At 44.3% G+C, this 27,672-nt stretch overlaps 1 protein-coding gene across 2 annotated transcripts in view; it reads right to left on the bottom strand.

Annotated features, from left to right (window-relative positions):
• The window catches only part of KALRN (kalirin RhoGEF kinase), a 716,112-nt gene that overhangs the window by 1,989 nt on the left and 686,451 nt on the right, over nt 1-27,672 (bottom strand). For both annotated transcript variants that reach the window (XM_026647403.1, XM_026647404.2), the window contains 8 exons: nt 18,548-18,575; nt 17,241-17,412; nt 15,925-16,046; nt 14,063-14,194; nt 7,467-7,631; nt 3,943-4,021; nt 2,466-2,666; nt 1,218-1,356 (listed from right to left, as the gene is read on the bottom strand). In XM_026647403.1, the coding sequence (XP_026503188.1) occupies nt 1,218-1,356; nt 2,466-2,666; nt 3,943-4,021; nt 7,467-7,631; nt 14,063-14,194; nt 15,925-16,046; nt 17,241-17,412; nt 18,548-18,575 (1,038 nt within the window). The remainder of the gene's footprint in view (nt 1-1,217; nt 1,357-2,465; nt 2,667-3,942; nt 4,022-7,466; nt 7,632-14,062; nt 14,195-15,924; nt 16,047-17,240; nt 17,413-18,547; nt 18,576-27,672) is intronic.

The following is a 27,672-nucleotide window of genomic DNA, read 5'->3' as shown; positions in this document are numbered from 1 at the left end:
TGGTCTAATAGAGTTGCTAATTTAGGATTCAGTGTAATTTAAGTAATTTGCAGGAACACCTATATACTTCCTGAAAGCTGCTGTAGGTCCAGCAAAGAATATACAAATACATATTAAAAAGCATTTTCGGTAGCTTAGCCAATTGGGACTTAACCTTTTTATATGTTATTTTGGAAAAAAGATTTGGTCATGGGCAATGGAAGAACCAAAGTACCACCTGAAATAACATTTCTGGGGTGAAGATTCCAGGAGACTCCTCCATGGAGCTGAGTCTACTAGTAGGGATTAAGTCACTAAGTGGAAAGGGAATTCATCTAAGAGGGTGGGTTGGTGCCTCAGTGTCTATTTTTGATTGCCATTTAAGTCTGCACATGCACTTTATATAAAAAAATAATAATCCCCAAACAACCAATACCACCTTAACTTCTACCCAGGGCAGCTTGAGCCCAGGTTGGTGTCAATCCCCAGTGAAATTCCAGTCACTGTATTGTATGCTAATTATAATCAATCAGTCAAAAGAATTGGAATGCCAATAAGTAAAACATTACAATAATGAATTCAGGACATTATCTGTCAGACTCTGACAGCATAGCTGCCTCCTGCCATGTGTGTTAACAAAACAAGGTTTGATTCATGGTAATGACATTATAGACTTTTGAGCCTCTCTAATTCTCCAAAATGCAGTTGGGAAAATCCTTCTTCCCTCTGACCAAGTCACTCCCCTCCTTGAATCTCTCCACTGGGCTCCTCTCCCATCCCATTGAAGTTTAAGCTCCTTGCCCTCACCTTCAAGGCTTTGCACTGCTATGCTCTTGCCTGCCCCTCTGCCCTTTTCTTTTCGTAGTCCCTACTTTGCTCCTCGCGCCCAACTTCTCCTTTTGCAGCCTTCTCCTACTTTTGTCTTCTTTGCAAGAACAACTTTTCTCATGTGCCAGGCATCCACTCTTCTAATTAAATCCCGCCTTAAAACATGGCTCTTCCACAAAGCCCAGCAGTATAAACCCATCAAACAGGGAAGGGATGTCTTACGTATTAAAAGGAAGAAAGAAATCCCGCACCACAGTGTGATCAGCATTTCTGCTGGCCACCTGGTGCTTTATAGATCTGAACTGTAGTGCTTGTCTATTTCGATTGTAAACTCATTAGGGCACAGACTGTCTAAGCGTTCTGGGGTTGGTGCTTGACCAAGGAATAGCTTCATCCTCTTTTCTTCCTACCTTTATATCTAAATGAGCCACTCTGCAATTGTGAAGATATTGTAAGGCTTCCATTGTGTCTCTTATGTAGAAAGCTACTTTTTCCTCCATCAGTTCATCATGATTCATAAGATAATCCAAGAGACGGCCGTCATCCATACTAAAAACAAATCAAAAACCCAGCTTGAAAAAAAAATTCATCACACGAAACCTCCAGGAATGGCTAATATTTGAAAATATAACTGCAATGACTAAAAATGGAGGAAGCTCAAATGTAAGGCTCAGCATGTAGCTAATGATATCTAAAGACACTGGCAGGCCATGAAAACGGTAGGATGATTATTCCTCAACCATTAACTTATCAACAGTCTTTGAAAAACTAAAGCAGCCTCAAGATACCATCATTTGCTCAAGGACTAATTCAACATATGGTGGCAATTTCTCTGAAAACAAATACATTTATTTACTGGGATTGGTCTATTTATCTGTAGAGCTGATGGATAAAGGTGTTAAAAAAAAAGAAAAAAAAGAAATTTTCAAATGAAAATATTTTCCTTTTGAAAATGTACACTCTGAAAAATGTCCACCCAGGCCTATTTATCTGTGTATATATACACACACACACACACACACACAAATAGCCCACCTGTACGTCATGGGACATTCTCTACCTAGGTAGCATTTTGCATTAATAATAATATCAAACTTTTTTAATAATTAGATTTCAAAGCAGGCCAATATCATTATCCCCATTTGACAGCTGGGGAAACTGAGGCACAGGGTGGCCAGTGACTTGCCTCAGGTCACCCAGCAGGTTAGTGACAGAGCCAGGACTAGAACTCAGGTCTCTGGAGTCTTAAACCAGTGCTCTGTCCACTAAGACATGTTGTCTCCAAAAGCCACCCTTTCTTTACAGAGCAATAGTGCTTGCTGCACTGCATTTGTCACTAAAAAAAAAAAAAAAAAAAATAGGCATTTGGGTGAGATTTGACTGATATATATTTGAACACAATTATCAAAAATGGACAGTGGGGGCCAAATTAATCTCTGATGTAATCCCACTGCCTTCAGCGGAGTAACATCAAACATGAACTTGTCCCAGTGATTCTTAGTTTCCTTTAGTCCATAGACGAGAGACAATAGAAATCCAGCGTGTAACGGGTGCGCTACCCGGCACTATGATCTAAAAAAGGGCAGCGGGTGACATGCTAGGCTCACTGAAGTCAATGGGAGAGCCGCACTTAACTCCTGATCCTGCGAGGTACTTACAGCTCTAAAACTAAGATATAAGACGTGGGCGACTCATAGGTATCGTGGATAGTTATGTACTGAGGATGCTGCAAGTGCTGTAACAAAGCTGCTTCGTGTGCCGCCTGCTCTTTCTTTTTCATTTTTTTACTAATGAATTTCACAGCGACGTCCTTCCTGGTGGCTTTGTGAATACATTTCTTTACTGTGGAGAATCGACCCCTGGAAGACACGATAATGAAGACGATCCATGAATAAATCATGTCTGGTTTTTTCAGTGCAATAAGAGTGATTTTCAAAGTGTTATTTGAGTCAGCGCATTAATATTTTACAAGGAATCAGATTTGTCTAGTTATTCATAACATTTCCTTACAAAGAACCTACGTTCCCTATCCTGGGAGTTTAGATTTTTTGGGATGAGCAAAAAGATGATAAATGGCGTCATTTCTCTTTGTACAGTCATTGTGCTGTCGTCTAATGATCTCCCGTGGGCTCAATTTGCAGCTGCTGCTTTTTCTTTTAAATAAGCACAAAAATATTTTCTTGATAAAAACGACCACTCTCAGAAAACCAAAAGAACCCCCCCCATTAATTAACAATATTTAATAATTTCACCTAGTCATTTCAGATATGAGGTCAAGTGATTCTGAGGGGAAGCAGTAGTGAATCACTTATACAGAGCAGGTCAGACTTGTCCAAAGCCATGCACAATTGTTCCACAGTGGAGGAACAAAGTGAAATACTCTTGTCTTGTAACTAGTAAAGTAATTAAAGAATCCATATACTGAACACAGACAGGTACTAGATGAATTGCACATTGCCCTACAGAGCCACGATAGAACCCTAACCCATTAGCCCCAGAAACACTGGCCTCCACCACTTGACCTAAAGCAGATCTCTTAGACTGCACTAGTAGTAGATCCCTTATCTTTATGTATTGGCCAACCCCAAGAGGGTGAGCTCACACAAAGTACTCTACATTACCCATTTGGGCTCCAGTTCAACAAATCATCTCTATTCAGCAAAGCACTTACGTGCATGATTAACTTTAATCGTGCACTTAAATACTTTGTTGGATAGTGATGGACTTAAGCACACGCTTAAGCACTTTGCTGAACTAGGGCGCTGAGAGTTAAGTATATCAAGATTGGCTGGATTATCATGACATTAAAAGCCCAGGTCAAACTAGAGAAATGAGAGCAGATGCTAGCAAAAACTTCCAGTGACGGATACAGATTTCCACACCTAATAGGTTAGAAGTTCACATTCAGCCATTCCCTTCTGAATTACACTCAGACTATATTCTAAACTTGATCTTGAAAGTGACATATTTTGTACTGATTTTATGTGCACAACAGCATGAAAGAAATGGCATTTTTAAAAAGGTAAGAAGGAAACGTTGCATTTACTTGGTAGCTACAAAAAGAACCCTAAACATTCTCCTGATGGGAAAGCTTCACATGGTTGTTTTTCTGGTTTATTACAATGCTAATATTACCTCCCAATCTCATGGAATTCCATATAAGCAAAGTCAAAGTTTTCTTTCCATGAAACAGTGGCGCCATCAGCGGCAGCATCTTTGGGGAAAAACAAATTCAAGAAAGATCCAGGTTAAGAAAAGTTTCCTAGGTAACATAAAACACGTTCTAATGATCATATAGCATTTAAAAATTTAAGTGTCTTAAAGGAGAAATTAACAATTAAGAGTCAGTTTCCATATCTCTTCCCTAGGCAAAACTGCCAGCGGGAGATTCTGCGCTGTGCCTCTAAAAGGTGCAGCCCAGGAGAAGAGGAAGTTAAGGTGACTTGAAGTTACCTTTGTGACGTCCGAGTTCTGGGCTGCTCCAGTGGCTGCATGATCTTCACTGTAACAAAGACAGCTTGTGGGGCCTAAGTTATAGTTGCCTCTCTGGGCACATCTACACTACAGCTGGGAGCGAGCGACCCAGCCCAGGTAGACAGAGTCACACTGACGGGGTGTCAGGGTTCCCTCCCCACTCTGAACTCTGGGGTACAGATGTGGGGACCCGCATGAAAGACCCCCTAAGCTTATATTCAACCAGCTTAGGTTAAAAACTTCCCCAAGGCAGAAATCCTTCCTTGTCCTTGGATGGGTACTGCTGCCACCACCAAGTGAGTTAGACAAAGATTCAGGAAAAGGACCATTTGGAGTTCCTGTTTCCCTAAAATATTCCCCCAAGCCCCTTCACCCCCCTTTCTGGGGAGGCTTGAGAATAATATACCAACCAAATAGGTTAACAAGGTGAGCACAGACCAGACCCTTGGGGTTTTAGGACACTAAAAACCAATCAGATTCTTAAAAAAAACCAGAACTTTATTATAAAGAAAAAAGTAAAAGAAGCACCTCTGTAAAATCAGGATGGAAAGTAATTTTACAGGGTAATAAGATTCAAAACACAGAGGATTCCCCTCTAGGCAAAACTTTAAAGTTACAAAAAAACAGGAATAAACCTCCCTCTTAGCATAGGGACAATCCACAAACTAAAACAAAAGATAATCTAACGCATTTCCTTCCTATTACTTACAATTTGTAATCTTAGATGCTTAGTTCAGGTATGGCTTTGGGAGATGTATTTTCCCTGCCTTGATTCCTCGATGACCCAGAGAGAACACACAGAGAGAGACAAAACAAAAACCTTCCCCCACAGATTTGAAAGTATCTTCTCCCCTTATTGGTCCTTTCGGTCAGGTGCAACCAGGTTATTTGAGCTTCTTAATCCTTTACAGGTAAAGGAGGGATTTTATGCTACCCTTAGCTGTATGTTCATGACACGGGGTTTGAGCTAGTGCACTAAAAATAGCAGTGCAGATGTTGCGAGTTGGGCTGGAGTGCAGGCTCTCAAGGGTTGAAGAACATAAGAACGGCCATACTAGGTCAGAACAATGGTCCATCTACCCCAATATCTTGTCTTCCAACAATGGCCAGTACCAGGTGCCCCAGAGGGAATGAACAGAACAGGTCATCATCAAGTGATCCATCCCCTGTTGCCCATTCCCAGCTTCTGGCAAACAGGCTACGGACACCATCCCTGCCCATCCTGGCTAATAGCCATGGGTGGACCTATCCTCCATGAATGTACCTAGTTCTTTTTCAAACCCTGTTATAGTCTTGGCCTTCACAACATCCTCTGGCAAAGAGTTCCAAAGGTTGACTGTGCATTGCATGAAGAAATTCTTCTTTTTGTTTGGTTTAAACCTGCTGCCTATTAATTTCATTTGGTGACCCCTAGTTCTTGTGTTATGAGAAAGAGTAAATAGCACTTCCCCCTATTTACTTTCCCCACACCGGTCATGATTTTATAGACCACTATCATATCCTTCCTTAGTCGTCTCTTTTCCAAGCTGAAAAGTCCCAGTCTTATTAATCTCTCCTCATACAGAAGGTGTTCTATACCCCTAATCATTTTTGTTGCCCTTTTCTGTACCTTTTCCAATTCCAATATATCTTTTTTGAGATGGGGCGACTACATCTGCACACAGTATTCCAGATGTGGGCATACCATGGATTGATATAGAGGCAATATGATATTTTCTGTCTTATTATCGATCCCTTTCCTAATGATTCCCAACATTCTGTTTGCTTTTTTGACTGCCGCTGCACATGGAGTGGATGTTTTCAGGGTTGAGAGCCTGAGCCCCAACCTGAATTGCACAGCCCACTCTGCTATTTCTAGTGTGCTAACTCTAGCCACACTAGCGCGAGTCTACCCACCCAGGCTAGGAGACTTGCTTCCAGCTGCAGTGTAGACATACTCTTAAAACAGCCGTGAAACTGCCCAGAATCTCAGTGCTGTAGCCCTGTGCCTGACATACCCTCCCATCTCCATCCCTGCCCCCTAAGCTGCGGCTTATGAGGGGGTCCCTAAAGGAGAGACTTGAAGCTGTTTTCCACAGTGCCTGCACCAAAAAGCTCCCACTGCTAGATCCTAGCTTCTGGAGCCCCTTTTTGCCACTCTGGCCCTTTTCCAGAGTGGGGTGAGGATCTGATCGCCAGGGAGTGGAGGGTCAGCCTCAAATCCTGAGCTGTCGTATTGAGTAGGAGTCAAATAATACAGCTTCCATTTAAGTGCAAGGAAAAGCAGAGACTTCTAATGCCATTGTAAGATAAGTTCTATTATTTCTTACAATATAAAACAAAATTATTATTTATATTACAGTTAGTGCCTAGACCCACCAACCAAGACCAGAGCTCCATGGTGCTAGGCAATGCACGAGTCAGACCTCGCTCCAAAGAGTTTATGGTCTAAATAGGCAAGGCAGAATGTGGGAGATGGAAAGTATTATCCCATTTTACAGATGGGCACTGAGGATCAAGTGACTTGTCCAAGGTCACACAGGACCTTGACTGCAAGTCCATCCTCCCTCTCCATTTAAAAGGGTTTTATGACTTGATGAAATACATTCATATGTTTTAAACCAAGAGCACTTAAATTTCCTTATCTGTAAAATGAGGTTAGTAATCCTGCCTTATCCACATCTCAGGGGCGTGGGGAGGATTAATATTTGTAAACTGATTTGAAAGCCTCAGATGAAATCCCTTACAGAAGTGTAAAGGATTATTGGCTGGGTCTGCAAAGCCCTTCATTCAACTTGATTATATTTCTCCAATGACCTACTTTCCAGACAGAGCCGGTGGCATGTGGGGGTAGGGCAGGTAAGAGAGGAATGGGGCATACATCGCCTGGCATGGGGGGATATGGAGGAATCCTGTTATGGTGGGGTGGAGGAATGGCGAGTTTTCTGGGATCCATCAGATACTCAGTTATCCAAATGCCTTTTCCTTTTGGAGAGAAAGGAGTTGTGCTGATGCTAGGACTTGGTGAGGCTAGTAACATTTAGGACTGTTCTGAGGAAGCATCTAGCTTTCTCTGATATTCATCACCTGAATCAGCTCTGGAATGGAAATTTAATGTTGACCAATCAAGGAACAATTCTCCTTATAAGCATTACCTTCTCCTTCTCATCCGTCAGCTGGCCTTTTCCTTTTCACAAAGTACTCACCATACTCAGGGAGGATCACAAATTCTGAGGGCTCACTAGGTAAACTAATTCCCCAGGGATTGCTGGCGCTGACTCTGAACTGATATCGACAGCCTGGAGTGAGATCTTCAATGACGAGATAGGTATCCAAAGTGGAGGCTACTGACTGCTGCCAGACCTGGGATCCTGAATTTTATGGAGAAAAAGAGCCATTTGAAGAAAATACAGTTTGATTTAGCTCAAAAGTAGAATACCAGTTCTTAAAGAATACCAGTTCTTAGCCATCACCGTTTACAGGTGATATAGCGGAATGATAAGGCCAATTCATAAAGAAATCAATGTGTGAATGAAGCATACTCAGTAAGAGAATATTTTCTCTCTCTCTCTCTCTCTCTCTCTCTCTCTCTCTCTCTCACACACACACACACACACACACACACATGTCACATGAGGCTGTTTATATTGGAGCAGGTAAAATCCATGGTTTTTTTTTTAAAGGTAGAAATGAAAAAGCCTCTATTATTATGCAATTAATTTTGACCATTGACCTGAAAATACACAGGATTGTTTGCAATGATACATTCTTGAGTGATTTGCTCAAGACAAGTTTTGATGGGCCTAATGCTCCACTCCAATACACTGGTTTTGAGCTGCTTTAATTCCGTTGTTTAGGGTGATCCAAGGGGTTCTAACTTGCATTAGGCATGTGGCCTCCTCTTGGAGTTATACTGGTGTAATGGAGAGGAGAATCAGGCCTCCCTCGTGATGGGGCTTCCACCACATCCCACGGGAGACTATTCCATTGTTTAGTATATGACAGTTTCCTGATAGGTTTCAGAGTGGTAGCCGTGTTAGTCTGTATCAGCAAAAACATTGAGGAGTGGCACCTTAGAGACTAACAAATTTATTACATTGGTATATGCCATCATGTGCCAGCAATACCCCTCTGCCATGTACATTGGCCAAACCGGACAGTCTCTACGCAAAAGAATAAATGGACACAAATCAGAAATCAAGAATTATAACATTCAAAAACCAGTAGGGGAACACTTCAGTCTCCCTGGACACTCAATAACAGACTTAAAAGTGGCAATTCTTCAACAAAAAAACTTCAGAAACAGACTCCAACGAGAAACTGCAGAACTGGAATTAATTTGCAAACTGGACACCACCAAATTAGGCCTGAATAAAGACTGGGAGTGGATGGGTCACTATAAAAACCAATTCCCCCCTGCTGATACTCACACCTTCTTGTCAACTGTTTGAAATGGGCCACCTTGATTACATTGGCCTCGTTAGCACTACAGAAGTGATTTTTCCTCTCTTGGTATTCACCCCTTCTTGTCAACTGTTGAGAATAGCCCATTTCCACCTTAATTGAATTGGCTTGTTAGCACTGACCCCTCACTTGGTAGGGCAACTCCCATCTTTTCATGTGCTGTGTATTTATACCTGCTACTGTATTTTCCACTCCATGCATCCGATGAAGCGGGTTTTAGCCCACAAAAGCTTATGCCCAAATAAATTTGTTAGTCTCTAAGGTGTCACAAGTACTCCTCGTTGAGTTTCCTGATAGCGCATCCTAAACTTTTCTTCTCACAATTTCATCCCATTATTCTTTGCTAATATCTCCTCGGTCCCCTCCTGGGACAATTTTTCTCCCTCCAAACACATCTTCTCTCTAGTTATTGTTTAACCAAGCTACAGCTATGTAATACTTTTACTCTTTCCTTTAAGTCAATCCCTGCAACCCCTGTGTGGCAGGGCAGGGGTGAAACCCCTTGAATGCCCAGCTAAAATGCTGGCTAAGCCCTGCTTTCAGGCAGAAAGGCCAGGGGCAGAGGCTCAAAGCAGCCAGCAGGGAGCCCAGCTGCAGGCCCTAATGAGGGCTGTCACTGCAATAGACTGAGCTAAGCAGCGACAGCTGGGCTGAAGGCTGCGAGGGCTATAAAAGCCCTGAACAAAACTCAGTTGGGAGGCTAACCTGGGAGAAGACAGGAGGTGACAGCTCTGTCTCCTCACCACAGGAAGGGAGCCTCAAGGGCCAAGAGACCCTGGAATGGGGTAGAAATGAGATAACTGTTGGGGGATAAAGGGGACTGCACGGTGGCACTGTAAAATAAAGCACAAGGGTGAAACACCAGAAGAAGGCGTGAGAACTCTTATTTTACCAGTCTAAGCACAGGGCGAGAGGGCAGAAACCTATGCAGACCCTGTGACACCCTGTCATTTTTGTTGTTCTCTGCCAATAACTTTCTGGCACTGAAGCCCCCAGAAATGCGCACAGCATTTGAGGTTGTCTCACACCAGGCTTACATTGATGTGCACCGGCCTGTGCACAAGGTTTCAGTGAATGTGAAATCAGGTAAAGAAATGTGATGTTGACTTGATGATTTTTTCTCTTTGATTACAGTGAAGTGCAGTGGAAGAAATTCTATGATGCATTATTTACACTGGCAAGAGGGAGCTGGGCTTTAGATAGGATTCTTGAAGGACCTAGATGAAGAACAAGTTGTCAGGATTCTCAGAACATGTCTGTGGCGTACATAATGAGATCTGCTAAATATGGAGCCTTCCAGGAATAAAATTCATGGACAACAAGACCAAAATACAGCCCAAGAAAAAATATCCAGACATATCTGGAAATGACAGTGGAATAACTGGGTGAAATACCAAAGGAATCAACAGAAAAGGAGATTCTGTACTTGAGATTTTTTAGGGTTTTTTATTTATTTATTTTTTAAAAAAGAGGGGCCTCTGGTTACCACAAATAACTTTGAGCCCCATTCAGTCTCTCCTCACCTGTGCTGATGCAGATTGGTTCAGTCACTTGCAACTGGGTCTTCAATGAATGCCCGGAAACCCAGGGGAACCATTCCTGTAGCCCTTCCCGTGAAGAGCCATGGACCTTGGTGTCTTGTTTGAAAAACAATGGAAACCAGCACAAAGGATTCTGGGATGCACTGGAGGAAGACCCATTTGCAATGTGCCAAATATGGGGAAAAAGAATGAAGAAAACTGGACCAGTGGTAATAATCGCATCTGGGAAGGAGGCACAGGCAGCCACGTTACAATTCAGATTCACTGAAGATGGCATGACTACATATCACAAATCTTCAACCTCTGGGCCTGGGGTATGTTTTGATCTGGGGGCATGTGAGCTGCATGACACCCATTAATGGTAAGTCGCAGTAATATTGGGCATTCACATGGCAAGAGAAGAGCAAGATGCATAAGCATGGAGTATTTTTATATAAATTAGAGTCAGGAGGCCGAATCTTTGTGTATAAGACTGACTTTTTAACCTTAAGTTCTTACCATAAAGTATTTGCTTTGCATAAAGTACATGAACATGACTATCTGTGAGGTTCGCTTACATCGCAGAGACAGGCAGGGAAAAGTCAGTGATCCTTGTGAAGTTGAGTAACAGTGGAGGAATCAACAACATTTTAAAAAACAGAACTACTGCTTTTTAAAATGTTTTGGTTACTGTTGTTAATGCAAGAGTTAAGGCAACAATTAATGTTGTTAATGTTCTTTGTCAGATGTGCCGGTCAAATTGATGCGATGAGGGTTAAGATAGCTGGTAGATCATTCACTAAGTGACGGGATTTAGACAATTAAATTCAAATTGCTTCTTACATTTTTGTTGTAGAGTGATTAAGAGGGGAAAAAAAACAGAGGCCGCATGCCTAAGGCAAGGCATTCCGCCCAGCGAACATTATGCCTTTGTGGGCAGAAGGTAAATAGGAATGTGAATCATTTTGTATGACCTTGGCATAATGCATTGCTAGGCCCGTAGGGATGGCAGTGCATTTAATTATTTATTTTTGCGGGGGGGGGGAAGGGAGTGTTGGAGTTGAGAAAGGTGGGGGAATTCAGTGCTGGATGGAAGGAATACAGGAAGTGGGACGTTACTTGGAATGCAGGAAACAGCAAAATTATTTGGATCAAAAACACAAGCAGTTTAATGTAGTCACAGTAAGAGGCCATCAGAAAAGCCTGTCTGATACAGTGACAATATAAGAAAAGACTTTGAATCAAGACGGGATGCCTTTGCTTTAGCCAAACCCAAGTTACTGGGCTTAATGCAGGAGTAGCTGGGTGAAATTAATGGCCTATGACAGGTGTGGCCAAACTGAGGCTCACGAGCCGCTTGTGGCTCTTTAAGGGATCAACTGCGGCTTGCAGAGCTTGGGGCTTGATCCTGCGGGGAGGAGGGGAAGAGCCGGCACTCGCGGCTCCAGCCCTGTGGGGGGCACCGAAGGTCGGGGCTTCTCCCCACAGTGGGGCAAGCCGGCACTCGTGGCTTCAGCCCCATAGCAGGGCGCCATGGTTCAGGGCTTCAGCCCTGCTGGGTGTTGAGTCGAAGCTGGGGGTGGCAAAGCTGGGCTTCAGCCCCGCAGGAGAGGCACCACTGCTAGGGTCTTCAGCCCCAGAGGAGGCGGCAAGCCAGTGCTTAGGGTTTCAGCCCAGCAGGCGGAGGGGCGCTGCTGCTGGAGCTTCAGCCCCGTGGGAGGGGCACCGCGGCTGGGGACTTCAGCAGCACATGCTCATTATAACAGGAAATTGTGTCACTGTAGCACTGTGCAGACCTCGTGTGCTGTGATCTGCTTGCATGCTGCACACTACAGGCTGTGTTTACTGTTCATAAGTCGCAACTGAATAGTTTTAGATTTAAGTGTTAACCCTACATTAATTTCATGGATGACAATGACATCTTCAGACTGTGTTTCTGCGGATGTAGTTGTGAAAGAAGAAACGTTGGACTTAGTGGTGCTGAAAGAAACAGCCCGCGGTGTTGACATGAAGAATGCACTTGACAAAGCATTGACAAATGGCAATGCACTGCTGGATAAACTTGTCAGTGTTGCAATGGATGGAGCACCTGCAATGGTGGGGGGGAAAAGTAGGCCCTATTGGACTTTTGAAAAGCGATCCCAAGTTTCCGGAGTTTCTCCCTGTTCATTGCATCATCCATCATGAACATCTCACAGGCAGATACTTCAAGTATGAAAATGTTTTGAAAACAGTCCTGGAAATTGTCCAATTTCATACACTTGAATAGGAAGATTCATAGACTGCTCAAAGTGAAGCTTTCACCCTTCCTTTCACAAATATTATGAAACGTACAGCAAGCAGCGATAAGCATAGGAATATTATCAATGGCCAGGTCCAGCTTCCCTTATAGGCAGCGCCAGTGGGCCTTTAAACGGCCAAAAGCACATTGAACAGTCATTCTGCACTTGCTCAGCCTGTTGTTGAACCGCTGCGGTCAAGTTGCCCCATGTATGGCTTCATAAGCCACAGCATTAAGGGGTAGGCAGGTCTCCAAGGATCACAATGGACATTTCGACTTCCCCTACGGTGATCTTCTGGTCCGGGAAGAAAGTCCCTGCTTGCAGCTTCCTGAACAGGCCAGAGTTCCGAAAGATGCGTGCGTCATGCACCTTTCCGGGCCAGCCTGCGTTAAGGTCTGTGAAACGCCCACGATGATCCACAAGCACCTGGAGAACCATTGAGAAATACTCTTTGGGATTAATGTACTTGGTGGCTAGGTGGTCTGGTGAATGAATGCCATTTATCGCCCCTCAGTAGTTAAGAAAGCCCATTTGTGCAAAGCCATCCACAATGTCACGCACGTTGCCCAGGGTCACGGTATTCCGGAGCAGGATGTGATTAATGGCCCTGCACACTTCTGTCAACACAAGTTCAACGTTTGACTTTCCCACTCCAAACTGGTTAGTGACTGATTGGTAGCAGTCTGGAGTAGCCAGCTTCCACAGCGCAATCGCCACGCGCTTCTCCAATGGCAGGGCAGCTCTCATGCTCGTGTTCTTGCGCCGCAGGGCTGCGGCAAGCTCATCACACAGTCCCATGAATGTGGCTTTCCTCATCCGAAAGTTCTGCAGCCACTGCTCGTCATCCCAGATGTGCATGACTATGTGATCCCACCACTCAGTGGTTGTTTCCCAAGACCAAAAGCGGCATTCCACTGTGGTCAGCACCTCCATGAATGCCAAAATCTCATGTCATAGCTACTAAGTGTGGTGAGATCAATGTCGCACTCCTCTTGCTTTTGTAGTTTTAGGAATAACTCCACTGCCACTCATGATGGGTTAGTCAGAGTGAGTAGCATACTGGTCAACAGTTCGGAATCCATTCCTGCAGCCTGAAGAGGCAGAGCGCACAGTACACAAACCGTGGGAAGATGGTGCCAAATGTGGATGGAAGCACGGGGGTTTCTGGAATGCAAAGCAATGCATCACGGGGCATTGGGACAGGACTCAGGATGCCCCGCGATCCCCTCCGCCTTCCCACAACTCTTAGCGGCAGAAGAGGAAGAGATGTTCTGTGGGATAGCTGCCCAGAGTGCACCACTCCAAATACTGCTGCAAGTGTGAACACGCTATTGCACAGGCAGCTGACAGTGTGAACACACAACAGCAGTTTCCCTCCAGCGCTCTCTGAGCAGCGCTGTAACTCTGCCAGAGTAGACATTCCCTAAGAGCTCTGCCTGGGAGCACACCTTCTGTATGAAGTTCAGAGGAGGGGGCACCAGGCCCCTCTGTGCCCCCTAAATGGCACCCCTGCCGTAAAGGCTAATGTTTCCCTACCTTCTTCTCTGTACTCTACGGTGTAGCCTGAAATGGTGCAATTGCCAGTACTGGATGGGGGCAGCCAGCGAAGGATCACTGAAGTGCAGCTTCTTTCCTGAGCAATGGGACGGTTTGGGGCTGCTGGAACACCTTGAAGAGAAAAACCAGTATCACATCACTTATTGTTTGTACTTTATTGCTTAGAGCATATAAAAAAAAAGCCTTTCCACTACCTATTGTGGACATGAGAGTTGTCTGGGCAGCGGCTGGCGAGATCACAGGAATTGTTCTATCAGAACTGGCCCATCCAGTCAGGTATCCTGTTTCCAACCCGGGTCTAGACTGAAAGGTTTTAGAGGAAGGCCAATGCCCTCTAGACCATAATGTGCTGACTCAATTGTGCAACACTAGAGCATGGGTGGGAGTTTCTTCTTGCTCTCAGCTTTGCTCTGAAGCCTGAGTGCCCACTCTCTCGAGTAATATTTGAGGAACAAAGGAAGGCAAGTGCAGCCACGGTATATTTGAGCATCACTGAGGATGGCATGGCAATATCATCACCCTTCTACCTTTGACCTTGGAGAACAGCGGGGGGGAAGGGGGAGGGGAATTTTCACTCAGACACATGGCAATTTGGATTAGGTTATTTTAACTATGGTAAATGCAGGTGCATGGGTGTCCTTAGCCCATTGCTACTGGTTTCTGCTGCAACCTCAGGGCCTGATCCAAACCCACTGAAGTTAAAAAAAAAAAAGTCCAACGATTTCCCTGAACTTGGGATTGGGCCGTTGGTGTGGTGAGCACACACAGTAGTGACCTTTGAACGGCTGACATTGCAAAAGGTGACAGACAAGGCACACGGGGTGGAATTATTATTAATAATAATAATACTTATTTGAATTACTGTAGCACTTAGGAGTCAATCAGCAATTGCTACGCATGTAGCTAAGCCCTGTCTGGAATATGGTAGCAGCTCATTTACCCACTTACTTTCCCGGTAAATCTGACAAATCAAACCAATGGGGCCCATTGTGAGAACAAACAAATTGACTTCCTATATGTTCATGATACTCGCATCTCCACAAGCCATCAGTTATACTTTCATTACAGCTGCGTTGCCTCCAATGCCGCAGGCATCTCTCATTTGAATTTCTAAAATATGCTTTGTTGGAGCTGGAGGTCACCAACAATCAGCTCACCATTGGGACTCATTACAATTCCATGGAACCTTCATCATTCCTCAAAGGTGAGCTCCCACAAAGTGTTTTCTAAGGGCCAAGTCCTTACCCCCTCCCTTCAAAGGGGTGCAAAGCCCTAAATTCACCACCAGTAAACTTCACACCCCCTTGCTTAGGTGCAGGCTCCCCTGGCCAAAGCTTCCTGCAAAGAGGGAAGAGCAGGGGCAACAACATCTGTAGGCAACAGCATCTATGCTGATGATTTGCAACTTGGAGAGGACTCAATTTCCTGCTTACTCTCACTGAAAGCCTTTATGCAAATCACACTTGGGCTTTGCATCAGGGCCCAGTCTGGGCCCACAGGATGCTGTAGTTATGGGAAGCAGCATTCTCAGTTAGGATGGGTAAAGGTTATGTGGTTATGATGCATGTTAGGCCAACATTTTAAAACATGGCCTTTAAAGTTAAGGCATCTAAATCTAGAGCTAAGCATCAGCTGCTCCCTCTGACATGAGTGGGAATTGGGGTTGAGTAAAGGCTGTATGATTTGGCCCCCTTGTTTGTCATTCACTTGCAACAGCTCCTTACCTACTTGTTTGGAGAATGGATATTTGTAAGTGCTCCCAGCCTCCACAAAGAGGCTCAGCAAAGCTGTTGCTGCATTATGTTTCAGAAGCACAAAAAGATAAGGTTAAAATCCAATACCTTGCACTTTGACTGTAGCTGAGGTCGAGGCTGTTCCATGTTCATTTGTTGCCACACAGGTGTAAATACCACTGTCCTGAGGCATCAGGTTACAAATCTTCAGGGCGATTTCCCCAGAATCACTACAGGTGTCAGAAACGTCACAGTTTAAAATGCTGCTTTACGAGCGAATACTTACACAGGCATCTCTCATAGCGTATTGGAACGATGACGATGTCTTAGAGGGTACAATGGGCACAGATAAAGGACGTCAATGCAAAGCACTAAGGAGAAATACATACTAAGGGTATTTTTAGTTCTACTGGGCCAAATTCAGACCTGTGACATTGCTCCATTGAGTCCAATGGATTTGCACCAGATTGCAGTAGGTCTGAATTTGGCCCATTGCACGTAAGTTATCCGTCAGTCAGGTGTTTTGGCAGCGGAGGGGTGGGGAGAGGGATGTTGGGGAAAAAAAGAATCAAGGCAACAAGACTAGATGGATCCCCAGTTCTGAAGGAAAAAAGGGAACCACTGATGTAAACACATCACCTGTATGGGAATATCATCCCTCTAAATACCCCAGGGAATCAATCTGCTGAGTAAATGCAAGCAGGGCAAATTAGAGTAAGGGCAGCCATGAAAACCTGATGGTCTCCAGGGGCTCTCTTGACCTGGCAGCACGTTTCGATGAATGAGCACAGTACCTTCTTTTTGATTTCTTATTTTTCATTTTCACCCGACTCTGCATTCCCAGGTTACATCTGCACCAGAACCAGAAGTGCTGAAAATCTTTTGAGAGCTTGTTCCCCTGAGATTTCCACTTTAATTTTGTCCTCCCGAGTGGTTCAGATAAGCTGTAGATGAGCATCTGAATTGCACTCAAACTCCAGAGCCAGCAAGGTTTGCCCAAAGCTGATTGCAAAGCTCTCTGGAAAATATCTTTTTCCCTCCCCAACGTGGGGCTTTTGGGGCATCCAGCATCATGATGGCCTGTCTTTCTGCCCAAGCGCCGTCAGCTAGGACTTCCCCTAGAGACCGTCGATGCTCTTCTTGGAACAGCTGGAGGAGGTCCCTAGAGAGCCACACAAGACACTGTCTCGTCCCAGAGGCGAAGCATATTCCCAGGTTGGGGAGCTGCAGACTTCACCCGAGTCCCAAACTTTGATCCCCTATAGCTGGCATACATAATGTGCTGCTACTGCAGCATGCCAGGCTGGCCTAGATAATCATATCTTTAACGTGTCTTGCAGTCTGACTGGTGCAGTCACCTCATTTGATGGGAAGGAAACTACCAACAAGCCTGAATACTTTGGGAGTCCAATGCATGAACTTACCAGGATGAAACGGTATAAGTGGCTGTGCTGTTCTCATTGTCGAGAATATTTTGATCCGGTCCCTTCCAGGTTATGTTGGGCTTTGGCCGTCCACAGACTTTGCACTGAAGCATCACTGTGTCACCAAGCAAACAGGTGATATCCACTAATGGCACAAGGAACTCTGGAGCCACTGGAGCAAAGACACACACACACACACACACACAAATCCTTTTAGCCAAGCAGAAGAAATGTGCCCCCATCCAGACCCAATATTTGAATACAAGCGTTTCATCCTACCAGTCACAGTGGGTTTTTATACAGGGATCATGTGCCTGAATGATGCCTTTAAAACCTTTGTACCAAGTGCTAAGGATACAGGAGGCTGGAAGGAAAATTGCTGAAACTGCAACTTCACTAAGAGCCAGACTGTGATGGTTCTTGCACGGCCATGCTGGGGTAGAAGCCCTGCAAAAAGCCCAAGGTGCAAGGGCCTCCCACACTAGCAGTTCCTTTGCTCTGAAAAGCGCAGAGACTGCTCGCTTCTTTTCTCCACCTGGGAAGCAAATCACTGGAAAATGGGTGAGGAGGAAGTGGGCTGTGTCCCCTGCAGCCTGCTGAATAGCGCTGGCACACTGGGGGAGATGGTGTAACACCAACAGGCCCCGGTCATTGGCGGGCGGGATCGAATCTGGGACCTCTGGAGCTTAGTGCATGAGCCTCTACTGCATGAGGCTAAGGCTGTAGAGCAGACTCATTTTCTCTCTCTCTTTAAGTGGTTTTGGTGCCACTAGATGGGACAGAACATCACACCCAGGAGGTGTGTGGGTTACAATGGCATTCTGTACCATCATAATAGATGGAGCAGAGCGAGCTCCTGCTCCTTCCGGTTCACACTGAGCAGCCACGGGAAAGACTGCGCTGGCCTGAGGCACAATCTCCTGATGCTCTTCCTGGGCCAATGCAGCTCTCGCCTGCCTCTTTGGCAGGGCTGTACCACCACCCTTAAGATGCTAACGCTCAGGCACTGGCTATTTCACTTGACTTTTTTGTTTTGAAAACGGCATTTGGGGGAAGTGCGGGTCTGGTGATTTCAGCACTGCATGGATCCTTTGGTTGTTGACAGGAGGCACTAGGGCCAGAAGGAATCCTCCTCACGCTGATTACCCTGGAATCTAGCCAAGATTACTCAGGCAGCGTGCCAGTGCGGGACCTGCCCTAGTGCGAGTCACTATGATCAAACCCTGTGAAGTTCTGTTTCACGTGGGTTGATCCTGGTAGCTGGCGTGGCAGGAAAACATTGCAGTGTGCAGCTGTCTTTCACTCACCTTCTTGGATGAAATTTGGGTTCATTATCTGAAAAAATAGAAGAAATAGAAACATTTCATTTTTTTGGACAATAAAGAAGCGGCACCTCTCTTCTGCAAGGTAAAGTGAAGAAATGGACATGAAATTCAGAGAGAGAGAGAGAGAGAGCGAGCGAGCGCGCCTGATCAGAAAGCACGAGAGGAATCTCTAACAACCAACATCCCAGCAAGCATCTAAGTGAGTTCTAAATGGCTAGTGCATAGTTAGAAAGGCAAATTAAAGTACCAGTTCTTAAAAATTTGATAAAGCATACCCCTTTCCAGTGTTAATTGCAGCACAGGCAACAGGCAATAATCTAACTCTCTGAAGGCTGTAGACTATAGTTTGTTTATTTTTATCACATACGTGGTGATGATGCTCATTCTATTAATTCCTTTCTTTCTGCAACCACGTGATATATTGTTCCACCATGTGATCAATTGCATAGCCATGTGATCAAATGCATTTATCATGTACCTTTGACTATCTGACCTGCACTCTGCCCACTAACCCATCTCTGTTGAGACACCTTTTAACCTCTGAAACGCTTCAGTAAAAAGGGTGGGGGGGAAAAACATGTCACAAAAATACTTACTTCTTTGCCCTCACTCTCTGTTACAATAGTTCAAGCCCCAAGGCTGACAGATTCCAGTCCAATGACAGCATTAAGGTCTAATATCTTGTGGCCTGTCATGGCTATAAAATCTTGCCTTCTCTCACTGGATCTCTGGGAATCTCTACTTTCTAAATTATTTGCACCTAGTCATGCCATTTGTGAGCTCTTTTATATAATGATGGAATGCAGTCAAAATTAGAAATGATTTATCATTCAATGACCCACACATGGTAATTGAGGCAACTTGACCTTACATTTTAAAGGTGGAGGGATACAAAATCAATACCAATAAATTTTTACAATGCTACATCTATAACAACGTAATACATGATGCTGGAGTGGTAAGAAGATTTTATTGGCACTTGTTTAGGGTAGGTTCATTAACTCTGTTGCTTCGTGAGCCACATTCAGGCCAGTAAAACACTGTACCAGCACCATGTACACACCAATATCCTGTTTCTCTACTTAAACATCTTTACATGCATTTATCTAGGTGCCAGTGTGGGAGATATCAGTGCATTGAAGGTCTGATGCAAAGCGTAGTGATGCTGATGGAGTCTATCCATTGCCATCCTGGGACCATTCAGGCCTCAAGAACAGAAGCAGTAATGTTTAAAGGTAACCGTTTAAAAGCGAAGAGATGAATTCAACATTTTTTGGCTTACAAATAGCACAGAATGAGAAAAGTGCTAGAACATGCATATAGCACTGGAAGGTTTCAACCTTTGGGCTAAATTCTGCTGCTAATGCTCATCCATGCACGCCAGCAAACCTTCAGGTTGCAGCAGACACACGAGGGAAGTTGGTTGTGTGCCTGTGCCTCCTCCAGAAGGTGTAAAAGACAGCACTCGTCAGGCCCCCTTCAATTTTCACCATGGAAAGGTGTAACTGCAAGTGGTAAGAGGGAAATGGAGACGGCCTCCAGGTACATATACACCCACTTCTGCAGCTGACCAGAGCATGCTCTTATACATCAGAGGTCTTCATGCATTATCTTTTTTTCTTAGCAAAAGGAGAATGCAGGAGGGGACCATGCTCCGGCCCGGCCTCAGGCAAAATAGGGACACATACCGACACAAGTTTTGCTGCATATATATTTCCATTTGGGATGTGGGTTACCTGACTTCCTAGCATTGGCCAGAATTTGGTCTTTCATGGTAGATCTGATAGGAATCCAAGATTTATCATAGTGGAGGAGATCATTGATCCATACAAGCCAGTACTGTACATGTAGTATTCACGAAATGGTCAGTAATTGATACTTGGGAACAAAGCCCCCAATACATTTCCTAATAATGCACCTAACCAACTAGAATTCTGTACATAGGGGACATCTTCTTGACACCCTGACATTCTGGGAATAATGGAGATCCCATTTTTTTGTTCTCGGAAGCTTATAAAGAATTAAACCATTTTCTTCATCCAAGAAGTCTTTTAGGATTGTTTTTCCAAACCTAGTATTGACTTTAATGTGAAAGAATCTGTGTAAATAATAATGGATCTCAAATATATTCTGCATAAAAATTATTAATCTCCCCAAGATATTGGAGAACTTTGTCATCCCTTCTGACAGTAACGACCATTAGTGGATGACATGAACACTCTAAACATGTAATTGGAATCAGATGTGGACAGCTGCTCATTTAAATTCAAGTGCTTTGTCTTCACACAGTTAAGAAAGAAATAGACAGAAAAGCGAAGGAAACATTTCGAATGTTCCTGTAGGAAATGTCAGAGGAGCAGTTCCGCTCTGAAAAATAACTATGGCTCCTTTCTCCCTCGACAGATCTGCTGACTTTAGTGACCAGACTATAGAGTTTTTCCCCTCCTGGCCTGGGTGCGGGAGCTAGGATTCTATTCCTTCTTGCGTATCATCACCTGCATTGTTAATTGAGAACTAGTCTTCACTACAGCGCTAAATTGATGCCGCTGCGATTGATGCAGCGGCGTTGACTTAGCGGGTCTGGTGAAGACATGATAAGTCGATGGGAGAGCACTCTCCCGTTGACTTCAGTACTCCACCTCAAAGAGAGGCGGAAGCTACGTCGATGGGAGAGCGTCTCGTGTCAACAGAGCACAGTGTAGACACTGCTGCAAGTTGACGTAAGTTATGTCAACTTAAGTTACCTAATTTACATAACTTAACTAACGTAACTTACAACGTTAGTGTAGACAAGGCCTGAGTTACATGTGTGCAAACCCACAGATGCATAACATGGCAAAGGGAACCTTTAGTACTGGCAGCAATGCATGAGAAAGTATAGAATCCGGCTTGACTTTCTCATCCTAGGTGGAGTTTGCAGGCATTTCAGCTGGGGAGGGAACCAAGCATCTCTTTGCTTGTGAACAGAGAAGATTTGATGTGAAAATCACTGAGACAATGGGGCCATTTTAAAAGTAGCTGTTCAGAGCAGAACCACATCTTAGGACAAGTATTTAAGAATGCCACTGCAAAGAACTCAGGATCCTAAGCATGTGCTCAATAACCGCACACCAGGCTGAAGGGAGGCAACCCAGAAGAAAGGATGATTATGCCAGATGATCCCTTTCCACATTACCGCCAGCCAGCCATCCTACCAGCTGAAGGGCCTGATCCAAAGGCCAAAGGAACCAATGATCTTCAGATTTGGCCTTAGCTCTGCATTTTAGGTTCTGTACAGGCAGAGACGGGGAAAGTTAGCATGCAGCTAATCATCAGGGGTTTCCTCTCTGGAGTCGTATGTTATGCAGCTAGTTACTGTGTGGATTAATACCGATTCCTGGATCATCATTAATTTACATACATGCTAGTTCATTCTCTCTCACACACATACACATACTCTCTCTCCTGCTCTGACACAGGGGCAGAGGAGGTGAGACCTGCCCTTGTGATTAAGTGTTTCTCTCATTAATAGGAAACGGAAAAGGAATTGGAGTAAGTTTCATGGTAAGACACTAGGAGCTGGACATTCAGGACACTTACTGATGTTTATGTTAATGAGAAATGCATCTCTATCAAATATGCAGGTCTGGGCATTAACTGATTTGCCCTAAGGCTCCAGCATTCTGGACTTTTTAGCTTAACCAATATACACGACCTCAGAACTGAAGTTAGAATCACAGTGTAAGTGAACTCCATACCACCCCTGCTCTGGAACTTTAAACCTGCACATCCGCCCTGCACTCACCCATTAAAGTGCCTTTTATATTAAACTGATTTCTACCTTTATTGGATTGGGGAGCAAGAGAATGAACTGCTGTTAACACGTCACATTGAGTTCCTAGATGTAATAGCTGTATCTATTAATGAAACATTTAAGAGGTCTCAGATATTAAAGCAATGAGTGTAATAAAAATATCTATTAATAAATAATGCTACCTTCTTTAATAACTTGTGAGACACGATACATTTGCAATAATGACCTTACAAAGTATTTTATATTTTAGTACCCGGAAAGAAAATTACTATAGTTAGATAATGTTGAATGAGTCTATAGATAAAATTTCTATTGTCTTTCAATAAGACTTAACCTAAGACTGCCTAAGTCTCTCTTGAAAAATTGGCCTTTTGAAATTCGTATCCTTTATGTGTAAGTTATTACATGACTGCAATTTAGAAAAAATGTGATATTAGACCAAAAAGAACATTTTTGCAAATAAATCCTTAATTCAAAGTGTTCCCCATGTGATTCAGCTACTGGTTTCAGTATGTCAGTTAATAAATCATAATATACTTCGCTCTCTAATGTCTTACAAAAGGAGAGGGAATATCACTATCCTTTTTGTACAAAGCAGGGAAATGGAGGCATAGGAAGGTTAAACTACTTGCTCAGATGCAAAGAATGAGTCCGTGACAAAAACCTGATACAGAATCTGGATCCCCCAACTCACCATCCAGATCCCCATTCCCTGCACTTTGCTGTCTCTATTTCCAAAAAGATTTATAGTCCCAGCTTGTGTGTGGGCAGCAGGTGGTGATTAGAATTTAATCAGCTCCTATCTGTGCATGACAGAATATGTCTACACTGCAATAGGGGTGTGAGATTGCAACTTGTGTAGACATAACTGAGCTAGAAAACCTTGTGGCAGCACAGGCTTCAGCACGGCCTGTGCAAGCCTGCCTGGACCCCTTAATAATTATTTGGGCAGCTACCTCTCGCTGAAGTCCGGGCTGCCGTGGCATCACTGCTTCAGTACCTGAGCTGTGTGCATGAGCTGCAATCGGACCCACGATTGCAGTGTAGACATACTGTAAGCTAAACCAACTTCTGTGGAGTCAAGTGTTTTCTTCAAGCCACCAAACAGACATAACTTTTTGTCATTATAGCAGAGGTACGTAAGACATCTTGGGCCAAATCCTCAGCTGATATAAGATGACATAGAACCATTGAATTATTTGTGCGGGAATGGTGTCCCTAGCCTCTGTTTGTCAGAGGGTGGAGATGGATGGCAGGAGAGAGATCACTTGATCATTACCTGTTAGGTTCACTCCTTCTGGGACACCTGGCATTGGTCACTGTCGGTAGACGGGATACTGGGGTGGATGGATCTTTGGTCTGATCCAGTATGGCCATTCTTATGTTCTTAATCTGCCCTGTTAGCTTTGGGCAAGCTTATGTGAATCTTTTCAAACTGCTTTGTCCCTGTATGTTGGGTATTCTGCCTGATCAGGAAGCTTGTCATGTTTCCCTGAAAGTCTCTGAGACAATGGCTTGCACAAAAGACAAGAGGGCTCTTAAACTGTTTTAATTCACTTCTATAATCTTCCCTAACAGGGTAAATATGGTCTGCTCTATTTTGAGGATTTAAAATTCACTACCTTTCCATGGACTATACAAACTCCCAACTCCATATACACCCCCACACCTGCCCTTTTAACATTAGCCAGCTCTGCTCTGCTCCAGGGTTTGTTTGTAGACTGAACAGGGCCACAGTTTCCTTGGGCTTAAGAATATCCTTCAACATTGAAGTCATGTGACAAACCTAAAGGAAGCGTTAAGGTTTAGGACTCAGTTAATCCCTCCTGGCTTCTTCTAGTCAGCGTATCAGATAATCCATTTATTTCCAGCATGCGCAGAGAGAATTGAGAAACTAGGGCAACTGCCATTCTGAAGTTTGCTCCCTCTGCTGACAAGAAGAAGATGATGGCAAAATACAAACTATAGCATACAAAGAAGAAAGGGTCTCTGGAAGTATTTCCCATGAACTCTGCACCCTGAGAAGAGTAAAATCAGTAGTTGAGAGCTGGACTCACACAGGCTGGTGAAATGGCAGTACACAGCTGGACTAGCCCCACCATGACATTTCACTAACCAAACATGCCCGAAAGCTAAGTTCTGAGCCAAAATGTCCCAGGAGCTGCCATGTTGATGTAGTGCAAATCTATCAGTGTAACAATACAAAGGTATTTATATAGCATCCCTCACACCCATCTATCAGATTGTTGATTAACCAGAATAGAGGATCATCCCCATACATGGAATGACCAACAGGTACAGGGTCCGGGGAGGAAACATCTTTAAGGATTCCCTTGTAGAGACCCCAGATGCCAGCCTATCACAAGGACGAGTATGCCCCCACCCCCATTACCCTTTGGATTTTAGAGGACCTGTTGGAGAAACAAGGCCAGCTACACTGAGACCTGTGCCTCTGTTGCAAGTCCCTGTGCCTGAAAGCATAGTCAGCAACGCCGAGGGTGCTCCGGGGCTCAAGCATCCACAGAAAAACAAACAAATCAGGAGGTGCTCAGCACCCACAACTGTTGGGCGGGGCCCTGGAGCTGGCTGGCTGCCGCTCAGCTGTTTGTTGGCTGGCAGGAGGCACTGCGGGGGGGGGGGGGGGGGGGGGGGGGGGGGGCAAAGCCGGGGGGTTGGGAGGGGGGGGGGGGTTACTTGAGAGATAACACAGCCAGTTGCAGGCTGTTCATTTTCACAGGTTATCTGTGAATTGAGGGGGAAGATGATGTGCAGACCCCTGCCCAGCCCTACTCTGTGCTGCATGCCCCTGCCGCCATCCCAGTTAGTCTCTAGCCCCTTCCCAGCATGCAGCCCTCCAAGAGCACCCACCCTGGGTTCCCCAAGAGGAGGGGAATGGCAGCGCAAAGACAACTGACCACATTCCCCTTCTGCGTGAATCTTAGGGAGACTATGTACAGCTCTAGGGGTATAATGCTATCATAAGAACGGCCATATTGGGTCAGACCAAAGGTCCATCTATGCCAATGTTCTGTCCTCTGACAGTGGCCAATGCCAGGTGCCCCAGAGGGAATGAACAGAACAGGTAATCATCAAGTAATCTATTCCCTGTTGCCCATTCCCAGCTTCTGGCAAACAGAAGCTGGGGCACCAGTCCTGCCCATAGTGGCTAATAGCCATTGATGGACCTATCCTCCATGAACTTATCTAGTTCTTTTTTGAACCCTGTTTAGTCAATATATATCCCTTTACCTTGCACGAGAAGGCAATAGAAGGCTGTGAAGGCAGAGGCAAGCCCCCCCCCCACACACACACTTACAGTCTGTTCTATCAGCAGAACAGGCTCGGCCCAGGGGCAAGGCCAGGGAGTTGGGGCTCTAGTCTGAAGATTTATGGAGATGTGGCCAGGAACCCTTCACTCTACATGGCTTCATCTTGGCAAAGCCTTAGGGCCATACTTGCAGGAGTTTAAATGTAAACACTGCCAGTACTAATATCTACTTTACCTGCCACTCCCCTCCAAGGGGAATGGCTGGGGTATCTCAGCTAAGAGACCAACAGCAAAAAAAGATCAGGTTAGAGTCTATGTAATTTAAGCAGGAAACTAAGCAAAGATGTGAAAACAGGAGTAAGATACTCAGCCAGGTGTGAATGCCCATAAAGATCCAAGCTGCTTACATTTTAATCTGCATCCCAAATACAGTGTCAGTAGGGCTCCTAAAAGTAAGACTGGCAATGTGATATTAAGATGACCAGAGCATTTATCCAACACTCTGTTCTGCTGAGCCTAGCACAGTTTCATAAGTGACAAAGAGAAGCATTAATAGTGGACCTAATATACATAACTAGGCTGAGGATGGTTTGACACACAAACTATGTAAACTGTACTTACAGATTAGAATGTTATTGAACAGAATTATTAGGGTGGAAGCATCACTTAGCAACGACTTATGGCCAATAAACTGGGTTTCTGTTTTGTTTCAATTCAGCCACATAAAGTGGTCATGCATCCATTGCCAAATGCCCGATAAATCAGTGAGCAAAGTAGAAACTGAAATAGGATTCAGGTGGAACAGGAAGCTATAAAAATTGATAGAAGGGCAGATTACATTTCTTATAATTAAACTATGCAGGCACATGTAGCTAGCAAAGAAAAGTGGCCCCCAAGGGACACAGCAAGCAAAGGAAACAATCTGACAAGAGTTTATTGGCTTCCTGAGATGGTCAGTGAATGGCATGCTAATCTTGATTTTTTTTTTTGTTTTTTGTTTTTTTTGTTTAAACTTTCCATAACACCCGACTGAAACTGATTCAGTGAATATCATGACCTAGTATGGAGAATGCTGCCGAGAGGTCTAACAAGACTAAAGTGTGACAGAAGCTGCACCTGCTGCCATTAGTGAACTATTACATACCCTTACACTTGCTGTCTACACCCTACCCTCTGAATCCTCACTGGAATTTTCCAAATTGAACAAAATGAATGAGATGAATATGCAGTCAATTCTTCTCATTTTTCTCCAGGACCGCTGATAATTAGCACAGGGTCAAATATGTCAGTGCTTATGCAAGCAAGCGTCTTTAGACGATGGGACTGACCAGGTTCACCCTCCATAACAAACAGGATCAATCCCTTTGGCCACATACTTAACTTTCCAGCAACTGTGTGTCTTTGTGCAACAAATGCTATAGCTGTAGAGAAATAGTAATAATTTAGGGTTTAATGTTAGTCTTTAGCCAAGCATTACAAAAGCCTATGACAGCACCTAATATGAAGATATTGGACAACAGTTATTCACCTTTTTTGCAACTAAAATCAGGTTAAGGTACAAGGCTGCCTGCAGTATGAATACTTTGCACAGTAGCTGGCATATTTGCAGCAATAAGGTAGTCCGTTCCCTGCAACGTGCCTTTGAACATCCTGAGATCCTAGCAAGTGCTTATATTTTTTGTTTGCACAAGCCCTGTACACTTCTTTGTAGTTTGCTGGTGTGAATGAAAGTCAAAATGCCTCATTTCTTTTCCAGAAAGCTCAACAGCTTTCAGGTGGCTTGTCCATTTATTAAAGGGTTTGATTCCCCTCCTGAAGAACACTTCATTATGTACTGTGAACTGTACAGCTCTCCTAGGAGGATGGCTATGGGATCTCATGCAGCACTCACATAACTACTGTGCAGAAGGGTCAATCAGAAGCTCAAATCCGTACAACCCAACATTCCAGTACTATAGTAATGAACTTTGCCAGTCATCTTTTTCAAACTGACTACAAAGTCAGAATGTAAAAGCCTTCATAATAGGAGTCATTCTTCATTTCAAC

This window comes from Terrapene carolina, unplaced genomic scaffold, assembly GCF_002925995.2.
Source record: "Terrapene carolina triunguis isolate 2854851 unplaced genomic scaffold, T_m_triunguis-2.0 Scaffold62, whole genome shotgun sequence".
NCBI classification, from domain to species: Eukaryota; Metazoa; Chordata; order Testudines; family Emydidae; genus Terrapene; species Terrapene triunguis.
This window is presented reverse-complemented; position numbering and strand designations above follow the sequence as displayed.